At 35.4% G+C, this 21,569-nt stretch overlaps 2 protein-coding genes across 4 annotated transcripts in view; one reads left to right on the top strand and one right to left on the bottom strand.

The window, feature by feature from the left end:
* Positions 1 to 589: 589 nt before the first annotated feature.
* On the top strand, positions 590 to 13,790 carry LOC121725414 (zinc-responsive transcriptional regulator ZAP1-like). 2 transcript variants are annotated; one of them, XR_006035382.1, is made up of 9 exons: positions 590 to 718; positions 1,338 to 1,404; positions 1,547 to 1,727; positions 1,929 to 2,176; positions 4,742 to 4,950; positions 6,715 to 6,862; positions 9,978 to 10,167; positions 11,390 to 11,936; positions 13,692 to 13,790. XR_006035382.1 is itself a non-coding variant. In XM_042112389.1 (8 exons), exons 2-8 carry the CDS (start codon positions 1,346 to 1,348, stop codon positions 11,846 to 11,848), a joined length of 1,494 nt encoding a protein of 497 aa, XP_041968323.1. In that variant the 5' UTR covers positions 590 to 718; positions 1,338 to 1,345; the 3' UTR covers positions 11,849 to 12,642. The 2 variants fall into 2 exon arrangements, 1 of the variants encoding a protein (XP_041968323.1); XM_042112389.1 differs by lacking the exon at positions 13,692 to 13,790 and having other exon boundaries at positions 11,390 to 12,642.
* Positions 13,791 to 15,434: 1,644 nt separating this feature from the next.
* The window catches only part of LOC121725315 (GILT-like protein 1), a 31,711-nt gene continuing 25,576 nt past the window's right edge, over positions 15,435 to 21,569 (bottom strand). For both annotated transcript variants that reach the window (XM_042112207.1, XM_042112206.1), the window contains exons 5-7: positions 17,316 to 17,420; positions 16,275 to 16,427; positions 15,435 to 15,674 (exon numbers count right to left, since the gene is read on the bottom strand). In XM_042112207.1, coding sequence (XP_041968141.1) covers positions 15,582 to 15,674; positions 16,275 to 16,427; positions 17,316 to 17,420 — 351 coding nt within the window. In that variant the 3' untranslated portion in view covers positions 15,435 to 15,581. The remainder of the gene's footprint in view (positions 15,675 to 16,274; positions 16,428 to 17,315; positions 17,421 to 21,569) is intronic.

The following is a 21,569-nucleotide window of genomic DNA, read 5'->3' as shown; positions in this document are numbered from 1 at the left end:
GAATCCGTAAACACACGTAAAAAGCTATGCAATTTTTATAGCCAAATTATTAATTGATTTGACATTTTTAGCACTAATGCCGTATATAGCACGAATAAGCGATTAATAAACTTATATCTTTTTAGCTTACAAAAATACCCATTGAAAAGCCCAAAAAACGTTGTTCCAAACTTATGTATTTAATGTTAAATCCATGTGTTTGAGGCATTCTTTGACCATTCTTATGGTTTATTATTTAGCGGAACCACAGAACTCAACAATATCTAGCATTAAATATTCACTAAAGACCTTTATTAACACTTTTATTACATAAAATATGCAGCCCGACTCCTTTGTTATGTCCTACTACTAAGTAGGACATAACATTACACGCTTTTGACGCTTATACACTGATATAAGGGTACCTCAATGCCAGATATACTTTATCTATGTTGAGAACATTGTTGAGAACCATAGACATAATATATTATATTATGTCTATGTTGAGAACCGTCCACGGACCACGAATGACGAACCGTCAAAACAAAAAAAAACTAATTGTCAAACAAAAGTTGTGAGATGTAATTTGCGTAAATATTTTCGTTTTTCTCGTATAATGCAAATTTACCATATATAAAGTGTGATCTAATAAATGTTAGACATATTATTATTACAGTTATCATTTAAGGCATTTTAAGCTTTAAAAGTGTTTGCATTTTGAAAAATATCTTCAACTAAGGCAAGTCTCTAGATCTTCGTATTTGTATTCATGTTTACTAAAATTACGCGCGAAAGTTACCCATAGGTTCAATTTAAATTAACGCCGAATATAAATAATCAGATTTTAATACCTTTTTCGATAGTTAAAAATATTAAAATCGTACCGCCTTATTCTGGATATTGCATCGACACTGCTAAAAGCTAAACACTTCTTGCTGGTGAAATGTAGTTCTTAATGCTTTGATCATAAGAGTCTGTTTGGATTTTCGATAGAGACGAAACGAAAACGATATTAGAAATCCAGAATAAGGATTCTAAGCCAGGTCGTTTGTTTGGGAATTATATTATAGACTTAATTGCTTTTATACTAGGTACTCGAGCATGGATAAAAACTATTTGAAGATTTTAATAATATTTACAAGCATAATAAGATCTTCTATTTTTGGCATAATTTTAAGCATGTTAAGCAAAATAATAGTTTTGGTAAAAATAATACAATAAGAAAAGAAAACTTGTCAAAGTTTTAATCTAGTAAGGCACACAAAACATTATGTTGAAGAAAAATATTAATATATTCAAAAGTATAGGCTATCTCTTACAGCAAAATATTTGTCAGAACAAGTAGGGATTTTTTTCAGGTTTGAAAATGGCAAGAGCTTGTTGTATAGAAGGATGTTCTACAGCTATAGAGGGTACTTTTTTTAAGTAAGTTTATTAGTTATATTTTTTAATCTTACTGATAAAACCTACAAATGATTGACCCTTGTCATAATATCAATTGGTCATACCTACATTAACTATATTGTGAGGTTTAACTATAAAAACTTATTGTTTTGTTCATTTAAAGGTTTCCAAATAGTCGAACCCTCCGTCGTAAATGGATGGATGCAATTACAACAAAACCTAACACCAAGAAGGTGATAGAAGATTCCTTGATTTGCAGCATACACTTTCTGAAAGATGAGTACGAAGTCATAAGGGGTAAAACACGCTTAAAAGCAAAAGTTGTGCCGAGTCTTTTTGTTAAAGTAAGTAAATTATTGATTTATTACCAATATTTTTGCTTGGGTCACAGAAAAGCAAGAGCAAACACAACAAAATTGAATGGAAATTAAACTATTCTGATACCCATATACCACAATTAGCACAGATGAAAATACCTTTTCATCATTTTCATTATCATCAGATTATTATTTTTTAATGCAGTATTAAAAAAATATATTTTTTAGCCCAAGTCTAAGTCTCCTGATCCTAGTCCAACAAAATTACACAAAAGTGATGATAATGCACATAGTACAAAGACTAGAACAATAGAAAGTGCAGACTCAAACAAGTGCATTCCTACGAAACCACCAGATAAGGATTCTAATGCAATGGACACAACAAATGATGAAACTACAAGATCAGATGAATTCCAAAAAAGTTTAGAGCCAACAGCAATAAAAGAAATTAGTAGCAATGTGGAAAAAAATCAAAGGTAATAAATAAATAATAATTGTCATAATTATTATTGGCTTATAATTAAGTGATCACCAGAAATAGTAACTTTTCACAGACAAAAATAGTAAACAATCACCAAAATACAGACCACCAATTTAATGTAAAATGATAACCAAAGATTTAACATCTTAAAACCAAAAATAGTAAATGATCACCAAAATAAGTAAATGATCACCAACATTATACTCGCATTTTAATGTAAAATGATCACCAAAGATTTATTATCTCGCTATCCGATTTATGCAAAATGACTCCAAATAATTCATTGTTAAACCAAAAGTAGTAAATGATAAGCAACATTATATGTTAGCATTTTAATGTAAAATGATAACTAAATATATTTTCATTTATTAATCCTATTAAAGATGAGAAGACAGACAGACGGACAGACAGATATCGAAGTCTTAGTAATAGAGTCCTGTTTTTACCCTTTGGGTATGGAACCCTAAAACGGGACCCTATTACTGAGACTTTGATTCCTGTACGTCTGTCCGTCCGTCTGTCTTTCTCCAGGCTGTATCTCAAGAATCGCTACAGCTAGACTTCTGAAAATTTCACAGATTGTGTATATCTGTTGCCGCTATAACAACAAGTACTAAAAACAATATAAAATTATTATTTAAGGGGGGCTCCCATACAACAAATGTGATTTTTTTGGCCTTTTTTGTTCGATATCAATAATGCCAACCGGTAGGCACGTTGATATTTTTGCAAATGCCTTAGTTATATGTTTACTTCAATAATTAATAATAATATTAAAATAAAATAAAAATTCAAAGGGGACTCCCATACAAACATACAATTTTAGGTCTAATTTTGCTCTATAACCCTCCATGTCCGACTCACACTTGACCGATTATTTTGTTAATAATTTGCTTAAATTTGTCAATCGTAGTGATTTATTTGGACAGAAATATCGCATTGATTTGCTCACAAGGATTTGGTGATTTTTACTATATTTGGTGATCATTTACTATATTTGGTGATCATTTACTATATTTGTAGGTCATTTACTATATTTGGTGATTGTTTACTTTATTTGGTGACCATTTACTATATTTGGTGGTCATTTACTATATTTGGTGATGATTTACTTTATTTGGCGTTTGATAACAATTTGAGGTGTTATGACTAAAATAGCTGGTAGTATTGCAATTTTGGACTTTATTTTTTTGGTGTTAATTATCTTTTTTTTGGTAAACAAGTTTAGGGTATCAGTGCATTTTTGGTGGTCATTATATTTGTTCCCATTATTATTACATTATATTAGAGTGAATTAGTGAAAAGACTTAAAAAACCTTAAGAGGATACAACAGGGGCTAGAGAAATGAAAAAAAAGTACGTGTAATATCTATAGCTGTCTCCCTTACCTCAAGCCTATACCGCAGAACGCGATAGAGACGACTGCAGAAAATCCAGAAAATCAACGATTCGTTGTCCCCTGATTCCTTCTCCAAAACTTAACCGATTTAAGTACTTTTTTCATTAAAGATTAAAAAAAGGCTTGAGCTGTGTTCCTATGTTTTGCTTTTTTTGTATAATCTAGCCAAATCTGTTTTCTGGACGTTTGAACACAGCGGAAAATCTGGCCATTTTTTTGGGTTTTTAAACGTTCATATCTTATTTAATAATTAAATTATGAAAAAAAAAGAAAACATAGGGACATCGTATTAGTGGCCGTAGATATTCAGGAAAAAAATTATAACTCTACTAGCATTATCCAGGGAGGAAACAGGGGACAACGTTTGTATGGAAAAAAGGGCGGTGTGGAATCCTCTTAAGACTAGGTTGCACCAGAGGCGTGGGTAAAGTTAAAGTTAAATATGGCGTCCAAACACCCCATATTCTCATACGACATCTGTCAATTTTTCCAGTTATAGTTAAGGTTAAAGTTAAAGTTAGTTGGTGCAACCCAGTCTAAGGGTCGACTCACACATACTACAACCACACGACACTGACGCGACAAACTGTGGTTACGTGAGAATTAAAAATAATAATAATATCTATGGACACTTCACACCACGTTAGTCTGGCCCTGTGCTAAGTACCTGAAGGACTTGTGTTACAGGTACCTACCAGACAATGGAAATATATTTATACTAGATACATATATTTAAGATTTTTATTATATGATACATTATAATATAATATTTAATACACATCCATGACCCAGGAACTTTGAAAACTTTCTGATCCGTCGGCGGGATTCAAACCCGCGACCCCCGGCTTGAGCTACCAACGCGCTCACAAACTGAGCCACAGAGGTCGTCAAAGAATTGAGTTGCTGCGGCTTCTTGCAGTTGCATTGTGGATACGACAAAATGTCTATGTGGTTTAGTTGTTGCTATCGTTGTGGTCTGGTTGCGATGTCGTCTGTATTACACATGTGTGGTACGCAAAATGTGGTATATGTGAATAGTCCTATTCATTTTCAATACATAGCATATGCTCGCCAATGTGGTGTGGTTGTTGTGGTACGCAACCTAAACCCCAACTCTCAAAACAGCCAGAATTAGTAATTTATTTGATATTTCCATTATAGAATCCAGGATCATTCGGATTTAGAGATTAAGGACATAGAAGATATAATAACAAATTATCATATAAAACAGACCATTCCAAACAAGATACATTCTCCAGAGAACATAGATGAGCCGAGTAATCCTTCACAGAACATGAATAATGGAAGCATTATAGAAATTAATGATGAGCACGCCGAGCCACAGTTTATAGAAATATCTGCTGATAAAGGTTTGTTGGATGTCTATATTCTACTACGTAACGGCAAAGAGCTGTAATTGTACATTTTTTCACAATAAAAACTGTTGGGTCGAGGCTGGGTCCCTTCTTGGGACTGAAGTATCAGTTAAGTTGTAAGTGGAACGAAGAGGTAATTAAGGCAGACATGCATATTTTTTAAAATGCTTTTTTATTATTTATTTATTTAATTCAGGCATCTTTATAAGGTTGGGCTGTATGTATGTAACGGAATATTTGAGCACGATATTTACCTATCTCCAGTAGTCTAATTAATTCGAAACTTTGCATACATATTAAAAGCCCATGACGATGCAATAATTAGTTTTAAAAATAAAAAAAATAAAAAAGCGTGTTTATTTTAGTATTTTAACTATAGTACTTATATAACTAAATTGTATGATTTGTATCAAAATATTTTTGATACGAGGGCTGCTATTTATGTATCCGGAACTGGCCACTTACAAGAACAATATTTAAAAAGTAATTACAACATTTGAAAATAGAACTCTTTGGTTGAAGAATACATTTTGTTTCATGTGACTGTCAATTATTTTTCCATTGTGGCGTCATTTTGAAAATTGCGTGTCTTCATTTGCCATGGATTTAACGCGTGAACATTTTCGTGCAATGATTTACTACGATTTTCGGCGTGGGCTAAATCAACAACAGTGCTTTATTCAACTCACCGCAACTTTTGGAGATGAAGCACCATCAAAAACCACTGTTTATCACTGGTACAGTGAGTTTAATCGTGGGCGGTCTATGCTCACGGATGAAAATAAAGAAGGTCGCCCAAAAACAGCTGTTGTCCCACAAAATATAGATGCTGTGCGGGAACTAATGATGCGTGATCGTCATGTTACATATCGCGAGATAGAGGCGTCCTTAGGCATAAGTATGACGAGCATACATAAGATATTACACGAACATTTGGCTGTAAAAAAAATATGTTCGTGTTGGATTCCGCACAACTTGACAATCGATCAAAAACGGGCTCGTGTCGATTGGTGCAAAAATGATAAAAAAATACAACCGTGGTACGTCAAAAGCCGTTTATAATATGTACACGGGTGATGAATCTTGGATCTATGCATATGACCCCGAAACTAAACAACAGTCAACGGTGTGGGTGTTCCAAGATGAGCCGAAACCAACAAAAGTTACTCGTGCAAAAAGTACTTTGAAGCAAATGGTCGCCTGTTTTTTTGGAATTAATGGACATGTGGCTACAGTGCCATTAGAGAATCGTAAAACGGTTAATTCTGAATGGTATACGACCATTTGTTTACCAGAAGTCTTTGAAGAAATAAGAAAGGACAACCGACAACGCAGAATCATATTACATCACGACAATGCTAGCTGTCACACCTCAGCTGAAACAACTCAGTTTTTGGAGGGTCAAAAGATCTTGACTTGACTGGTCATCCGCCGTACAGCCCTGATTTGGCACCTAACGATTTCTTTTTATTTCCATACGCGAAGAACGAATTACGTGGTCAACGTTTTTCGAGCCGCGAAGAGGCTGTTGATGCGTTCAAAATGCACGTTTTGGAGATACCTCAATCAGAATGGAAAAAGTGCTATGAAAATTGGTTCCAGCGTATGCAAAAGTGTGTCGATCATCGCGGCGAATATTTTGAAAAGCAATAAAACCATATTAAATGATATATGTTTGTTTCTTTTTTTAATTCCGGATACATAAATAGCAGCCCTCGTAGTATATATCAAAGAAGTTATGTAATGAGTTTTTTATAGGTCAGAATGGTCAGCCGGACGGTCAAGATTGTTTGATGGTCTTGGAGAATGTGCAAGTAGAGATAGACCCCAACTTAATGTTTCCGGATTATGATGATGATATTGATGAGAATTCGAATGATTCTGATGTTATTGACCTTGGAGAGAAGTAAGTTGTAATAGTAATGAATAATAATAATATGTATATATATTATAAGTTATAACTATAGTAGGGCGATTCCATTATCGCGGGTGCAACAGTTTGACACACTTAAAGCTTCCTATAGGCAAAATGAAGCATATTTATTAATAATAAAATTAATAATAAATATCCCTTGAACATTTCTACGATCACGGGCGCAACATCAAAATTCTCAAATATGTTAAAGGTGAATTAAATCGTAATTCTCTAACAAATTAAAAAAAATTGACATGGCATATTTTAACTATATTAGTAATTTTGTAATAAAACTGCACCAAATTGTAGTTTTTTTTTTCAGTTGTTTATTGGCCTGACAAAATTAATCGTCTAAATCACTCAAAACGATTGAATAGTGTAATTTATACAAAAGATTTCGACGTATTGTTGTTTAACTATACTACAACTAAACATTGATTTGAAATATACGTTATTTTAATTTAAAAATATGGGAAAAAACATCGCGTCCCTTAGATGATATTGTTTAAAAACGCTCTAAATTATTCGAATTCCATTTTTTACCGATAAAAGTTGTTTTTTAGTAAATACACATCTTCTTACGTATATTACAATTAAAAAATGTAATTAATGTCACATTTTAAAAAGGCATGTATTTAAATCAATATCTGTATATTCCCTTTTCTCGATCAAAATATTTGAAAGTTTCACCAAAAATACTGACTTACACACTAATTATGCACCCTAAATAATGCGAATTCAGCATACTATTTAAAGAAATTTGCGAAACTGTTTTACTGAACGAATTACTATTATTAAAATAGTATATCTAACAATTCCTTAGTTCAACAAACATACTACAACTTTTTAAAGGAAAACCATCACCTAAATTACTTTTAGGAACATCATTTATTCTAAATAAAACCCAATTTAATCTGTTATGTTCATATAATTAAGAACACATAAAAATCATCAAGTGCTAACTACGCTGCGCTACGCTCCCGCCTTAGCCATCTAACCTAACCCAATCAAGTCGTATTGGGCAAACATTGCTATTAATTTCTCAGTAAAACAGAGAAACAAAAAGATAATAAAGTTAGGTTAAAAATATTTTAGTTGCACGATTTGTCAATTTGTAGACTTGTTTTGATAATAGAAATTGATTTTATTGTGGTGCACCTTTCACCACCGATACACCGATATCGTTTTTAGAAATTCCGTTGTAAGATTGTCCAATTTAGAGTGCAAGTTAGTATTTTTGATAAACAATTAAAAATTTTAGTTTTACAAATAATATATCCGATTCCGATGTATGAACCATATTTTTGGTGTGAATTCGCATAAAAAACGAGACGAGTTTTGTATAATGTTTAAGTTTTTTTTAAGGACATGTTCAGTTAATCAATTGTTTTTTTTGATCAGCATTAGTTTTTCTGGTATTGCATTCAGTTAATTAGCGGAGTTAAGGTAGTGTGCTGAAAAATTATTATGATGTGCATCCCTTTTAAAAATTCTCGTTGAAGGCCGTCTGTAGCGGAATGGCCCACTAATAAAGCGCATAAAGTCTTCACAACCTAAAGTAACTTAGATTTGAGCCTATTTTTAATATTGCGAACGTGTTGGGGTAGTTGTGACCTTGACACTTACCGAGGTGACTGGCGAGACCTGACAGTGGAAAGACAGCAGCGAGACAGTGCTCTCTGCTAATCAAACTGGTCTAGGCCTCTAGGGCACTGTCTTGGTAGGTTTTAAATATGAAATAAGGGGGCAAACGAGCAAACGGGTCACCTGATGGAAAGCAACATCCGTCGCCCATGGACACACGCAGCATCAGAAGAGCTGCAAGTGCGTTGCCGGCCTTTTAAGAGGGAATAGGGTAATAGGGGAGGGTAGGGAAGGGAAGGGAATAGGGGAGGGTAGGGAAAGGCATAGGGTAGGGGATTGGGCCTCCGGTAAACTCACTCACTCGGCGAAACACAGCGCAAGCGCTGTTTCAGCTTTCTGTGAGAACGTGGTATTTCTCCGGTCGAGCCGGCCCATTCGTGCCGAAGCATGGCTCTCCCACGTATGAAAATAAGTGTGATTTTGATTCATGGCATAACTTCTGTAGCAGAGGCGTAGCTACCGCCGTATCAACTATGCGGGGCCCCCAGTAGGGACACACACACTTGCACAACGTGTCCAAGCAAAAAATTAACAAAGACTTTTTTAACACTTTTACTTGGGATCTGTGTTACACAATAAGCCATTTTTATTTATGAAAGGGGGTTGAAATTATTTGTCTTTTACGAGCAGAGAAAGCTTAATTATATGCTTTTACTCCTATGATTGGTCAATTTTGTTGTTTTTGGCCAAATCTAAGGTCGGTTGGTACACTATATCTGCTCGAGCCCTGGCGTTTTACCGACTTTTAACCATAAGATTTCTTTCCAAACTTCTTTCGGGCTTGCACATTTGATTGGTTGAGCCTTAGTAGAGTTAGTCCTTGTCCAGTTACTAGATGAGTCTTTAATAAGTGGCTTGTGAGCTGTAGGCCTTTTCCGTCTTTTAGGGATCATGGTTTTTGTCCTTGTAAGGCGTTAGGTTAGCTAGCTGGTTTTACAATTTAGATCTTCCGCGTGTGAGAGCAAACATTTTAATTCCATAGAAACTTTGTTAAAGGCTTTTTATCACAGGGATACTTTTGACTTTTTTTACACAAAAATAAAAGCTTTAATTTTGATATAAGGTTGAAACACTTACGGATTTTGTCGCGGAGCACTTTTATTAATTACACGTTTCGGCTGCTTCACAGCGGCCGAAACGTCGGGCTTTAATTTTTTTAAGTAAAAAGTAAACTTACCTTGGGGCCTCCAAACAAATTTTTATACGGACCAAGACACGCTGCGCTTCAGTTTTGGAATTTAAATTTAGACCAGTAATGCTGGCCATACACCATCCTTCTTATGCATGAGTCATGCCCATCCGACTGACTGTGTATGGGAATACACGGTCAGTCCCAAGTTCTAACTGATCCAATCGGTAGCGTCATGCAGATTAGACGATAGGAAGGATGGTGTATGGCCACCATAAGGTATACTGTGTACATACGAAAACATAATATACGGTATGTAATTTCTAATCTCAGGAAAAATGACCCCATAAGCTTGTTGACGTCCAGCGACGAGGACGAAGTGATTATCGAGGAACCGAAAATTGATACCGTGGAGGTGTCCGACGACACCGACGACGACGACGTGCCGCTCGTCAAACTACTCAAAACTAGGAAGTGCAAGGAATCCTCGAAGAAGAACAGAAAGAGCCTCAACATGCAGCAGGCTTGTTTTTTAATTTATTCAAGACGTTGCAATAATTAACAATAATAATAATATCTATAGACGCTTCACACCACGTCAGTCTGGCCCCGTGCTAAGTACCTGAAGGGCTTGTGTTACGGGTACCAGACGACGGAAATATACAGCGCGCGTAAATTAGATATTTCACGGACAAAGTAGTCCACAAAAAATAGCGTATGATCCTTCACGTGGTCTACTTCTTATCTGTGCCAAATAACATAAAATTGCTCCAATAGTTCGTGAGATAAGCTCTTTCCAATAATTTCCCCCGGTTTTTCCACATTTTCCTTCATTTCTTCGCTCTTATTATACTTATATGATATAATATATAATGAATACGTGAATACGTGATAGAATATAGCCTATAGCCTTCCTTGATAAATGGGCTATTTAACACTGAAAGATTTTTTCAAATCGGACCAGTAGTTCCAGAGATTAGCGCGTTCAAACAAACAAACTCTTCCGCTTTATAATATTACTAGACGTTCCGTGCGGCTTCGCCCGCGTAAATTAGATATTTCACAGAAAAATTAGTCCACAAAAAAAGCCTATGATCCTTCACGTGGTCTACTTCTTATTTGATCCAATTAACAGAAAAAATGCTCTAGTAGTTCGTGAGATAAGCCCTTTCAAATAATTTCCCCCGTTTTTTCCACATTTTCCTCTATTTATTCGCTCCTATTAGTCTTAGCGTGATAAAATCTAGCCTATAACCTTCCTCGATATTTCTTCGCTCCTATTAGTCTTCGCGTGATAAAATATAGCCTATAGCCTTTCTCAATAACTGGGCTATCTAACACTGAAAGAATTTTTTAAATCGGACCAGTAGTTCCTGAGATTAGCGTGTTCAAAAAAGCCCTTTCAAATAATATCCCCCCGTTTTTTCACATTTTCCTCTACTTCTTCGCTCCTATTAGTCTTAGCGTAATAAAATATAGCCTATAGCCTTCCTCAATAAATGGACTATCTAACACTGAAAGAATTTTTCAAATCGGACCAGTAGTTCCTGAGATTAGCGCGTTCAAACAAACTAACAAACTCTTCCGCTTTATAATATTAGTATAGATGCAAAACCTAAAAGGTTTACCTGTTCGGGAGAGACGTTCTGTTTACAATAATATTCTTAAACTACTTTAGCATTTTATGACTACTCTTAAATAATTAACATTGCAATAGTACAAAACATAATATTTTAATATTGCAGGTGATGTGGGGCGGCTACGAGTACTACTGCGTCCAGTGCCACTTCACCACGCACAGCTGGAGCGAGTACAGAAAGCACAAGAGCTCGCATTCCACGGTGTTCGAGGTGTGCCAGCTCTGCGACTACACCACTGCCAGCAAGAGCCAGTTCGTCCGGCACAAGAGGAAGCACAAGTTCGAGAAGCGTTACCAGTGCCACCTCTGCGATTATAAAGCTAAACACCGCATGAGTCTCTTATACCACCTGAAGACGCACACGGCCGTCGGAATAGAGTTAGAGAAGTGTTTCAGTCCCAGTGATAAAGGTGATTGCGTGGAACGTTTAAAACAAAAACAGAAGCACTATAAGTGTGACGAGTGCAAGTATAAAACATTGAGGCGCTCCGATCTCAAGCGGCACAAACGGAAGATTCATCAAGACTACGACGACGATCAGGATGTTGATTATACCCCGGGTTAGGTATGTTTATTCCGGTTCGGTTATTGACTTAAAATGTTCTAGCAGAGCTATAATGGTTACCGATGATGAGTTTTGGTCAACAAATGTAGCTCTCCACCTTAACCCATTTACCGCCGCTGTACCCAATTGGGTACATATAGAAAATTAAGGATAGTTCAAAATTTTGTGGTATCACATCTCAGATTTTGATTTTATATATTTAATTAAAGATAAAGCTTCAACATTTTTATACTGGCAACCAATTTATTAATTTTTAGTCATAAGGTAGGTTTGAAACTTACAGTTTTGCAACCTGGAGGAGTAAGCTCATAAATTCTCTCTTTATTTTAATCGCATAATATTCAACCACTTTATGTGTTTATTTTTTTATTCAATACATTGTTATCTATACAATAAATAACAAGTTAATGGTAGATTATTGAAATAGACGGAAAAATTGTGATTCAAACACTACTGTACCTAGTTGGGTACAATGGCCGAATCCACTAGCAAAAATTTGCCTTTTTTCAGAATTGTGAAATAATGAGTTTGATTAATTTTAACATCTTATATCGTTGTGAATACTAAGGGAAAGCTATTTTGTACTCTTTTTGTAAATAACAATTATCATATACATTCAGAAAACTCATAACATAGTGTAAATGTCCGCTCTCTTATACATTTCTTTGTCTTGAAATTACAGACGTTGTAGACAGAAAAACGCAGGTAAAATAGCAGCTAAAAGATTTTACAGTAACTAAACCTTGTATGTGTAAGTACTCACATACGGTTTTGCTTGATCGAGCAATCACGTAGAGTAAAAATCGTGGCTCGGGCTTTCGTCCACACATTCAGCATTGCTCGATACTTTTACTCCAGTTCGAAGGAAATTAGCTACGGATAATAAAAACTAGTGTCAAAAAATTTGTCAAGCCGGCTCGATTCGAGCCTTCAAACTGGCTCGATGCGAGCCTTCGAGCTGTGATTTTTGCGGTCCACACGGTGGTTTTTGCTCGATTTCGAGTAAAAATATCGAGCAAAACCGTATGTGAGTACTTAGCATAAGAGGAATCTATCTTGTCAATAACAATGAAGCTAGTATCAACTAGAATATAATATCTACAAAATTTGTCATTTGCAATGTGTTATGGTAACATAAGCTAATATAGACACTCCTTCGTAAGTAATAAATATGACTCCAGAAATCATCCTGGATACTTTTTACTTCTTATACCTATTAGTTTATATCAAGGACAAAAGTTTACTAGCTTCAGCTACAGATACCACTACTAATTAAGAGAAAAGGCGGAACGCAAATCACCTCTTTGGGTAAAGATGATGATGGATTTTATTTACTTATTTGAATTATGTTTTTTCTTTTGTTATTGTTAATGATTAGCGTTTGCATTGACCACTTACGACTCTTGATGATAGCATGGTTTATATAATATTCTCTTTCGACTAAACATCGTAACATTTTACTTGTGTCAGAAAATATAATGAAAAACGAGGTAATCCTTCTCGTCAGTCTCTACTCTCTAAACCTCAAAATTGTACCAATTACTACCCCAAAAATGTTTCTAAAGAGTTTCAAAATGTAAAACATCATGCAGGAGTTCTTTTTCAGTGCAAAAAATATATTAAAAATTTATTCTTAACCTTATCACACCTAAGTACCACATAACACGCCGTTGTACCCATCTGGGTACACCCCCCTAAAGGGGTGAATTTTTTTTTAATTTTTCTTTTATTTTCATTTATTTAACATTATATATAAACTGCAGATAAATTCAAGCTTTATTTAAAAAATACTATCGGTTTCATTTTGGCGGTTAATGGGTTAAAAATATTATTTTCTGACGCCAACAGTCAGCGCCCCGCCTGGAATTACTAGTTTATAACTATGAAATTTTGTACTTTGTGTACTTGTAAAATTGTTGAATTTTCCTTTTACCACAAAATTAAATTTTTAAAATTCTACTAAAAAGTAATTTTGTTTTTAATATTTATGAAGTAGATCTTCAAGTTCAAAAGTCTAAAAAAGAATGCAATCCTCATGGGCCTCTGCTTCCATTTTTGCGATGAATATTGTGCATTAATTTCTATTAACCTGAGCTTTAATTTTTATGAGTTTTTGTCGCATACTGTGAGTACGTTAACGAAAAGGATGATGCGCAGATCGAGACCACCCTCCAATACCAATAAGATATTAATATCCAACAACATAATTGTCGTTGGATATATCTTTTCAATTGGAACAATAGTTGTTTGTTTTTTATAACAATTGTCCGTTTGGATACTTAACTTTACATAAAAAATATGGGGAGAAAATTAAAGTACATGGTTGGTACATTAAATCCTGTATCAATTGCAAACCCAAAATATATTTAGTGACTGGTGAGCAAGTTAAGTGTGTAAAAAATATTTTACATAGGTACTTGTACTTGAAAATTTTTTTGTAAAATATTTTTCTGAAGTCTCGTAACTTCAAAAGGACAATTTTAACAACAAAACTGTCATAACAATGTTGTTGTTTACATATTTTGGAAGACCTTTCCAATGACATAAATGTTATTGCTATGGTCTGAGGCAGGGCCGGATTTATATTTTTATAAGTAGAGTCCACTTTAATTTTGCCGCCCCTATGTAAGAACTCTGCCGCCATCCTAGGACCCTGCCGCTCCCCCTAGGACTTCAGACGCTGCCGCCCATAGGCCATGGCCTATATTGCCTATACATAAATCCAGGGCTGGTCCCAGGTTCCATACATTTTTGCGCATCATCTTTTGCATGGCTTCATGGAAGTATCAAGATTTCTACGCTCACCACTACTTCATAGTCGCAAAATGGAAGGCAGAGGCCTTATAATGATAAAATTAATATTTATATAGGTTGTGTATTATAAAATATCATCGTCATAAATATGTTTTGTAAAATATATAACTGATCAGTGACCACTAACCTCAGAACAAATAAAATGTCAAGTAAAAATACTTTTTATTTGGTCTGAGTCACTAACAACTAGCAAGTATGTATTGCTATGTAAATATGTGTACCATGTACATACATAATATTATGTGTGTCGAAATAAAAGTATGATATAAGCTAATATGTTATTTTTTATTGTTGATTGAGATGTTAATAGTGAGCATAGATCATTGATATTCTATAGAGTATGGATCTTGGATCTTTGATGAATTCATCCTTTTCAATGCTGGTATTCTGAGTTAAACGTTTTGAAGTTTATCCATTAAATAGCGTTGCTAATTAACAATGTTTCGAATAGCCATCCAAAAAAACTTTTGTTAATAAATAAAAAACATCAAAATCTTAGGTCGATTTAATTGTAATTTATTATGAGACAAAATAAAAATAAAACAAGTCATTACCAAAAGTGCTATCGTATATTTCCTTATAAAAATCAATCAAAATAATTTACGTTCAAGTTTCTAGTCCTATAAAGTTACTCTAACAAAAAACTTAAGTTATTTTATAATTGAAGGCGTGAGTGGAAAAACACGATAACTAACATTTTGTAACAAACGGACATTTACTAATTTTTCCCTTATAATTTGAACGAACCTTGTAACTTATCTACTTCATCACCTGGCTAATATATGGCTACACATAGAATGCACAGTTTTTTTTATTTCAAATGATTATTCCGGCGCAGAAGCCACCATTTATGCAAGATTTTTTTTACTGCTAGTTATCGTGTTCTTCCACGTTCAATTATTACAAAATATGATTGAACTTAATTACATATGGAGGGCTTGTTGGGGGCGACGCGGCACACCACCGTTTTGAGGTTCGTCATCGACTCATCTTGGAGCGCTTGGTCGAATTTCTGAGAAAAAAAAAAGTTAAAACTTTAACTAAAACGCCTTTCTACATTTAAAAACTTTAGTCTCACTTCTCAAGTTTCAAATAACTGATTATAGGTAATTAGGTAATATTATGCTAAATATTTTTCCATTTGAAGGTGTAATAAAACAAAGTTATAATACTTGAGATGGGTACATTAGTGCATTTCTACAAATGTGAACTAACTTTAATTCCGCTGTCCTATGTACGAAATCTGCCGCCACCCTAGAACGCTGCTGGCCCTAGGCCGCGGCCAATACGGCCTATTTATAAATCCAGACTATATATGTCCCTTGTATTGAGCTTACTGCGAAAGTAGTAGCCCTAAAAGAGTTACTTTTTATATTTCGAAACCAATCAGCAGTATGGCCACAATCGACGGAACGAACCAGTAGGCCGACTTAGGAGGGTTCTCTTTTATACGTTAGACGTAGTATGTCATATCGTCCGGCGCGCGCCTTAACAATGCGTTGCTCAGCCGTTCGTAGAATGCTTACCGTCGAATCGTCAGTTTGTTTGAAGTCGGCCTACTGGTTTGTCTGCTGTACTGAGTAATATTTGGGAACACATCTACGCCATGTACCTCGTTGATGATGACAGTGGGCACGAAGGCTAGCGGGCGCTGCACGAGGTCGCTCTTGTCCCCGTACGAGGCCAGCAGAGAGTCGCCCTGCGCGCCGTCCGCGCACTTCTTGAGCTTGCTGCTCTCCGCCGACTTGCCCACTTGCTCCAGACACTGGAAATTACACAGACATTTGTAATAGCGAGAAATATATCTAAAAAGTTGTATAACTGATAACGTCAGCAATCAAACATATTGGACATCAAAATCCATGTGTATTATTTAAGAATGTCAGGATAAAAGGATATATTCATAAAAACCCGTAACACGACGTACTGACTGCACGTATGCTCGCTGTGTGATAACTACTAATAAGTTACATCAGGCTCAATTCAGTCATATGATTTTAAACTTTATCTTCATTATTGTAATACGTAGTATCGCTTGAGAAATCGCGGCCACGAGCATCCACGGGCGGCCGCAGATGGCAGTGGCGAGGCGAGCCCTCTCCTCAGCCATTCCGGTGTGAATTGAGCCTTAGACCTCGTAACGTCGGTCAGTACCCACCTTTAGAATTATAATTGTATACTTAGCCACGTTATTTATGAAATGATGTGAAACCCCATTATTCGTAGGAAACCTCGCACATTCGTCCGCACCGTACGCGCCGCATTTCGTGTACTATGCGGTGCGTTCGACGCGTACGGCGCGTACGGTTCTCACAAATGTTTGATTTGCGAATACATTCAACAGCACTTGATTAGTAATGCCCATGGACACTCGCAGCATCAGAAGAGCTGCATGTACTTTGCCTGCCTTTTTAAGAGGGAATAGGGTAATAGGGGAGGGTAGGGATGGGAAGGGAATAGGGGAGGGTAGAGAAAGGAATGGGGTAGGGGATTGGGCCTCCGGTAAACTCACTCACTCGGCGAAACACAGCGCTAGCGCTGTTTCACGCCGGTTTTCAGTGAGAACGTGGTATTTCTCCGGTCGAGCCGGCCCATTCGTGCCGAAGCATGGCTCTCCCACGTGTATAGATAAACTCTCTCAAAATCTTCTTACTGTGTCAAGGGACTTATCGGGGTTGGTCTGGCCCATCAGGCAGATCACCAGGTCCATCTTCTCCGTGTCCTGCAGCTTGCGGTCCTTCAGGATGCACGCTTGTACCTGGAAAATAACATTCATTTCAATCACAGACTACTACTTGGGATACTACGTATATTTCAAAAGTTCAATATATTAATTATTATATTATATAAATCCCAGAAACTGGGTATAAAGGGTGTCCGCTACTAGTGTTATGTAATTTAAAGACGTAAGAAGATGAAGTGGCTAAAGTAGAAAATTTTCGTTTTTTTATAAATGGATTAGGACCGGAAAATATATTGAAGTAAAAAAAAGTGGATTTTATGTTAAGCCAGATTATAAAGTACGTAAGTTACAAGGTTTGTCTTAGTTATAAGGGAATAAAAGCTTTAACAGAATAACTATAAGGCCACGGACACGAAGTCAGCGGGCAGCGGGGCGGCGTCGCGCGTCGGTGCGGGTAGCCCTGCACCGCTGCTTTCGAGGCCCGTTGCATAATATAAACATTGGCTGCCGCCGCCCCGCTGCCCCATTAAACTTCGTGGCCTTAGTATATTAGAAATGCTGATAATCACTTCTAGAAGAAGTTATCTAAATGTGTATCGTCTACTGAATGAGATACAACCTGTTTTACAATTGCAAAGTATAATGCGACTCAGTGACGTACAATGCCGAAGTTTGCTAATGCTGAATTGGTTATTGGAGCGTGCACTTATTTGAGAGGGTTTATTCATTACTAGATGTTCCGCGCGGCTTTACCCGCGTAAATTAGATATTTCACACAAAAAATATTTCCCCCGTTTTTCCCACATTTTCCTTAATATATATATATATATATCTTAATATATATATTTCTTGTGTGCGTGTGTATGTGACTGAACTCCTCCTAAACGACTGGACCAATTATGATGAAATTTTTTGTGTGTGTTCGTGGAGATTCGAGAATGGTTTAGATTTACAGTTTGGTCTACTGGAAAATGTTTTTTCAATTAATTTCTTATTTATAAGGAGTTGTTGATTTTGGAATGTTTTACATTAGATCCGGCGGACGGCGCTATCATCGCATTCAATATTATTCTATTTCAATTTTAGTTTGTCCTGACAGATGGTGCTACGATTAATTTGAAAAAAAATTTGTTATTCAATTCATGTGCTGATTAAAATATTAAATAAATAACGCATAGGCTACAATTTTAACCGACTTTCAAAATGGGGGAGGTGTTATGTTCGTTTTCTTATATTCAACGATTACTCCGCCGTTTGTTAACCGATTTTCAAAATTTTTCTTTTGGTATATAGGGTATCATCCCAATTTGGTATTATATTCAGAAAAGTGGTGATCTGATGAAGGATCGATAAGTAATCGAGGGAACTTCTCAAATTTTATAGGGAAACGTGTAGTGACTTTGGTTTCGTGAGATATAGCATATGCTACCAACAAGTAAGATTTTGCACCGAGGTATACCTGGTATACCGTGGTTCGGAAGGTGCTGAGAGAACTCCTGATTTTTGTAGATACAAGTTTGGGAGTTTCGGCGTTGTTTTAAGAACGGAAAGCATATTATGCTACTATGCAAATTACATTCATCGTCATCATCATCACTACCATATTATACCATTTCATAGTCTTTTAGATCGAGACTCGAGTTTGTCAAGCGATAATTAAAAAAAATCTATATCTACCTAATATTATAAACCTGAAGAGTATGTTTGCTTGAACGCGTCAATCTCAGAAACTACAGGTCCGATTTAAAAACTTATCTCAGTGTTAGATAGATCATTTATCGAGTAAGACTCATCATTTATCGAGAAGGTTATATTATATTATTACTCTAAGACTAATACGACAGAAGAAACTCAGGAAAATGTGGGAAAAACGGGGGAAATATTTTTTATGGGAAAATGTACCTACGGATTCTGTAAAATTTCTAATTTACGCGGGCGAAGCCGCGCGGGTCATCTAGTATATATATATACATATACATATACATATACATAGTATATATATATATATATCCGGCGGACGGCGCTATCATCGCATTCAATATTATTCTATTTCAATTTTAGTTTGTCCTGACAGATGGTGCTACGATTAATTTGAAAAAAAATTTGTTATTCAATTCATGTGCTGATTAAAATATTAAATAAATAACACATAGGCTACAATTTTAACCGACTTTCAAAATGGGGGAGGTGTTATGTTCGTTTTCTTATATTCAACGATTACTCCGCCGTTTGTTAACCGATTTTCAAAATTTTTCTTTTGGTATATAGGGTATCATCCCAATTTGGTATTATATTCAGAAAAGTGGTGATCTGATGAAGGATCCATAAGTAATCGAGGGAACTCCTCAAAACTTATAGGGAAACATATGGTGACTTCGGTTTCGTGAGAAGTATTCTAAGCATATGCTACCAACAAGTAAGATTTTGCACCGAGATATACCTGGTATACCGTGGTTCGGAAGGTGCTGAGAGAATTCCTGATTCTTTATAGATACAAGTTTGGGAGTTTCGGCGTTGTTTTAAGAACAGAAAGCATATGCTACTATGCAAATTACATTCTTCATCATCATCATCATCATCATCACTACCATATTATACCATTTCATAGTCTTTTAGATCGAGACTCGAGTTTGTCAAGCGATAATTAAAAAAAATCTATATCTACCTAATATTATAAACCTGAAGAGTATGTTTGCTTGAACGCGTCAATCTCAGAAACTACAGGTCCGATTTAAAAACTTATCTCAGTGTTAGACATATCATTTATCGAGTAAGACTCATCATTTATCGAGAAGGTTATATTATTATTTTATATTATTACTCTAAGACTAATACGACAGAAGAAACTCAGGAAAATGTGGGAAAAACGGGGGAAATATTTTTTATGGGAAAATGTACCTACGAATTCTGTAAAATTTCTAATTTACGCGGGCGAAGCCGCGCGGGACATCTAGTATATATATATATACATATACATATACATATACATATACATAGTATATATATATATATATATCCGGCGGACGGCGCTATCATCGCATTCAATATTATTCTATTTCAATTTTAGTTTGTCCTGACAGATGGTGCTACGATTAATTTGAAAAAAAATTTGTTATTCAATTCATGTGCTGATTAAAATATTAAATAAATAACACATAGGCTACAATTTTAACCGACTTTCAAAATGGGGGAGGTGTTATGTTCGTTTTCTTATATTCAACGATTACTCCGCCGTTTGTTAACCGATTTTCAAAATTTTTCTTTTGGTATATAGGGTATCATCCCAATTTGGTATTATATTCAGAAAAGTGGTGATCTGATGAAGGATCCATAAGTAATCGAGGGAACTCCTCAAAACTTATAGGGAAACATATGGTGACTTCGGTTTCGTGAGAAGTATTCTAAGCATATGCTACCAACAAGTAAGATTTTGCACCGAGATATACCTGGTATACCGTGGTTCGGAAGGTGCTGAGAGAATTCCTGATTCTTTATAGATACAAGTTTGGGAGTTTCGGCGTTGTTTTAAGAACAGAAAGCATATGCTACTATGCAAATTACATTCTTCATCATCATCATCATCATCATCACTACCATATTATACCATTTCATAGTCTTTTAGATCGAGACTCGAGTTTGTCAAGCGATAATTAAAAAAAATCTATATCTACCTAATATTATAAACCTGAAGAGTATGTTTGCTTGAACGCGTCAATCTCAGAAACTACAGGTCCGATTTAAAAACTTATCTCAGTGTTAGACAGATCATTTATCGAGTAAGACTCATCATTTATCGAGAAGGTTATATTATTATTTTATATTATTACTCTAAGACTAATACGACAGAAGAAACTCAGGAAAATGTGGGAAAAACGGGGGAAATATTTTTTATGGGAAAATGTACCTACGAATTCTGTAAAATTTCTAATTTACGCGGGCGAAGCCGCGCGGGACATCTAGTATATATATATGTGTGTGTGTATGTGTATATATATACTTAGTAGAACATACTATAATATATTATACATATAATAAATAAATATATATTTATTGTTTTATAAATTACATTACATTACAAAGGCATTTATTATATTATGATCTTCGGGGTTCTGGGCCAGTCTGAGTTTTGGCGGGAGCACTTGCCCGAGATCGGCCCTATATCTTTTGTTTTTATTTGCCGGTGTTTGTGTAGATGGCTCCCTCAAAAATGCCTCCATTGCTAAA

This window comes from Aricia agestis, chromosome 3, assembly GCF_905147365.1.
Source record: "Aricia agestis chromosome 3, ilAriAges1.1, whole genome shotgun sequence".
Lineage (NCBI taxonomy): Eukaryota > Metazoa > Arthropoda > Insecta > Lepidoptera > Lycaenidae > Aricia > Aricia agestis.
Note: the sequence above shows the minus strand (reverse complement) of the source record. Positions and strands in the feature narration are given on the sequence as shown.

Bases quoted from the DNA above. Each gene is read 5' to 3' on its own strand.
- LOC121725414 (XM_042112389.1), top strand. From the start codon at position 1,346: ATGGCAAGAGCTTGTTGTATAGAAGGATGTTCTACAGCTATAGAGGGT. The intron at 2,177-4,741 runs GTAATAAATAAA...TTTCCATTATAG, and splicing joins AATGTGGAAAAAAATCAAAG to AATCCAGGATCATTCGGATT. The intron at 10,168-11,389 runs GCTTGTTTTTTA...TTAATATTGCAG, and splicing joins AGAGCCTCAACATGCAGCAG to GTGATGTGGGGCGGCTACGA.